This window comes from Dendropsophus ebraccatus, chromosome 6 (genome assembly GCF_027789765.1).
Source record: "Dendropsophus ebraccatus isolate aDenEbr1 chromosome 6, aDenEbr1.pat, whole genome shotgun sequence".
Classification (NCBI taxonomy): Eukaryota; Metazoa; Chordata; class Amphibia; order Anura; family Hylidae; genus Dendropsophus; species Dendropsophus ebraccatus.
The window spans coordinates 118102458-118104477 of NC_091459.1; the positions used below are offsets into that span (position 1 = coordinate 118102458).

The 2020-nt window shown below is 35.5% G+C and overlaps 1 protein-coding gene across 1 annotated transcript; it reads left to right on the forward strand.

Annotated features, from left to right (window-relative positions):
• Positions 1 to 964: 964 nt before the first annotated feature.
• LOC138794587 (taste receptor type 2 member 40-like) lies at positions 965 to 1606 on the forward strand. The gene has a single exon (XM_069973349.1). It carries the CDS (start codon positions 965 to 967, stop codon positions 1604 to 1606), a length of 642 nt encoding a protein of 213 aa, XP_069829450.1.
• Positions 1607 to 2020: the final 414 nt, after the last annotated feature.

Here is a 2020-nt window from a genome sequence, read left to right on the forward strand (position 1 = left end):
ATCTACTTTCGTGCTGTATTTTGAGTTGTGTCAAACAACACGACTGATCCAGGTGCGTAATACAGAGCTGTTTAGAGTCCTAATAAGTTTTTAATAAGTTTCTAACCACACATGCGAGCATTCCCTGCTTTATTTTTTTTTTTTCATTTTATATTCTTATTGTTTTGGGGATATAATTTTGTTACCTTATTGCCTAGTTGCTGTATGGTTATTGCATGTTTGTAATAACCTTTCCAATATGATGTCTCTATGGTAGCCTTGGTCTTTTCTTGTTAATTTTCTTCTAATATGTACTGTATCGGAATGGCTAATTTTTTTTTTTACTATATAATAATAATATTATTATTATATATTATAAACTCTGGCAGTTTAATTTATTTGCTATCGGACAATTTTATGGGTATTTATTAATAAACTAATGATAACATATATCTTTATGCTTCTTTTATATCACTTACAATATTTTTGTTTTTCAGCAAATCGATATGTATAATACATGCAAATGTTACTATATGTGTCATTTAAAGATAAGAAGACAAATATTATGCAAACCATGAAACAAATCAACAGATGTTTGTTCCATCTTGGTATCAGGTAAAGCCATCATAGATACAGCCTGACTTGGCCACTATCTGGAGCTGACGGCTTACCGAGAGTCTGAGATAAAGGAACAAGACCCTGAAAAATTAAGATGCTTGCTAAATATTTAGTTCTTTGCTCTATTTCTTTCATCATAATCGGCATTGGGTTACTGCTGAATGTGTTCATTGTCATAGCAAACTTGATTTGGTGGATGAAAGGTCAAACTGTCCAGACCATCAATGTTCTTATCACCGGCTTGGGACTAGTGAGGATCGTACTATTAAGCGTTAATGCAAAAAATATATATTTTTCAATTTCCGGTATATTTATGTTCCATGGTGACACTTATACTGACTATATGGACACTTTATTTGTGTGTATGATGTTCTGCAATCTGTGGTGGGGCTCTGTGCTCTGTGTGTTCTACTGCGTGAAGATCACCAACTACAGCAATGGACTCTTCATGAGACTCAAGATGAAGATCTCCAAGATGGTGCCCTGGCTGCTTTTCTTCTCTCTGGTCATCTCTGTTCTTTCCAGCTTGCCTTGTAGATGGCTCGTCTTTTTTATTAAAGTTGACAACATCACTGACAGTGGAAGTAGACGCTTGGAAGTGAATGTCCTCAATCTGTTCACGATAATTGTTGGAGGATCCATTGTACCATTCGTGATATTCTGTGTTGCCATTTATCTTATAATTGTGTCGCTCCTAAGACACACCCGAAACATGAGCGGCAGAGGTTCCGGCTTCAGTGATGCTCAACGGGACGTTCACCTCAGTGTCATTCAGAACATGATCTCTTTCCTCCTGTTTTTAGCTTTCTATTTTGTAGCTTATATATTGTTTTCCGGCACTATGAATTTACAGGTTACCACATTTAGGTTCATCTGTTTTATTTTTATTTGTGCCTATCCAAGTCTCCACACTATTTCTTTAATCTTGGGAAACAAAGAGTTAAAAAATTCCTTCCTTATTTTCGTCTCTTGCTCTTGGTTGGGAAACCTAATGTGGCAATCCACTTAAAGGGGTTATCCAGCTCTAAAAAAAACATGGCCACGTTCTTCCAGAAACAGTACCACTCTCGTATCTCTTGAAGTTCCATTGAAGTAAATGGAGCTTAATTGCTAACCGCACCCAAACTGGAGACAAGAGTGGTGCTGTCTCTGGAAGAAAGTGGCCATGTTTTGAAGCATTGGATAACCCCATTAAAACAATACATTAGACTTTTTTAAACCATTGACTGGTTGGTAAATTGACACAATTTTTTTTTTCATTTCAATAGTTTTCATTGAAGTTTTATATTACATAACATAGAGATGCTACAGGATAAGACACACAGAGACAGTACTTTTCATCTGAATTCAATGGAAGCCATTTTCACATATATTTCTGTTTTTTCTTTTGACAATAAAAATGAGAAGGATATAGAAGACAGTG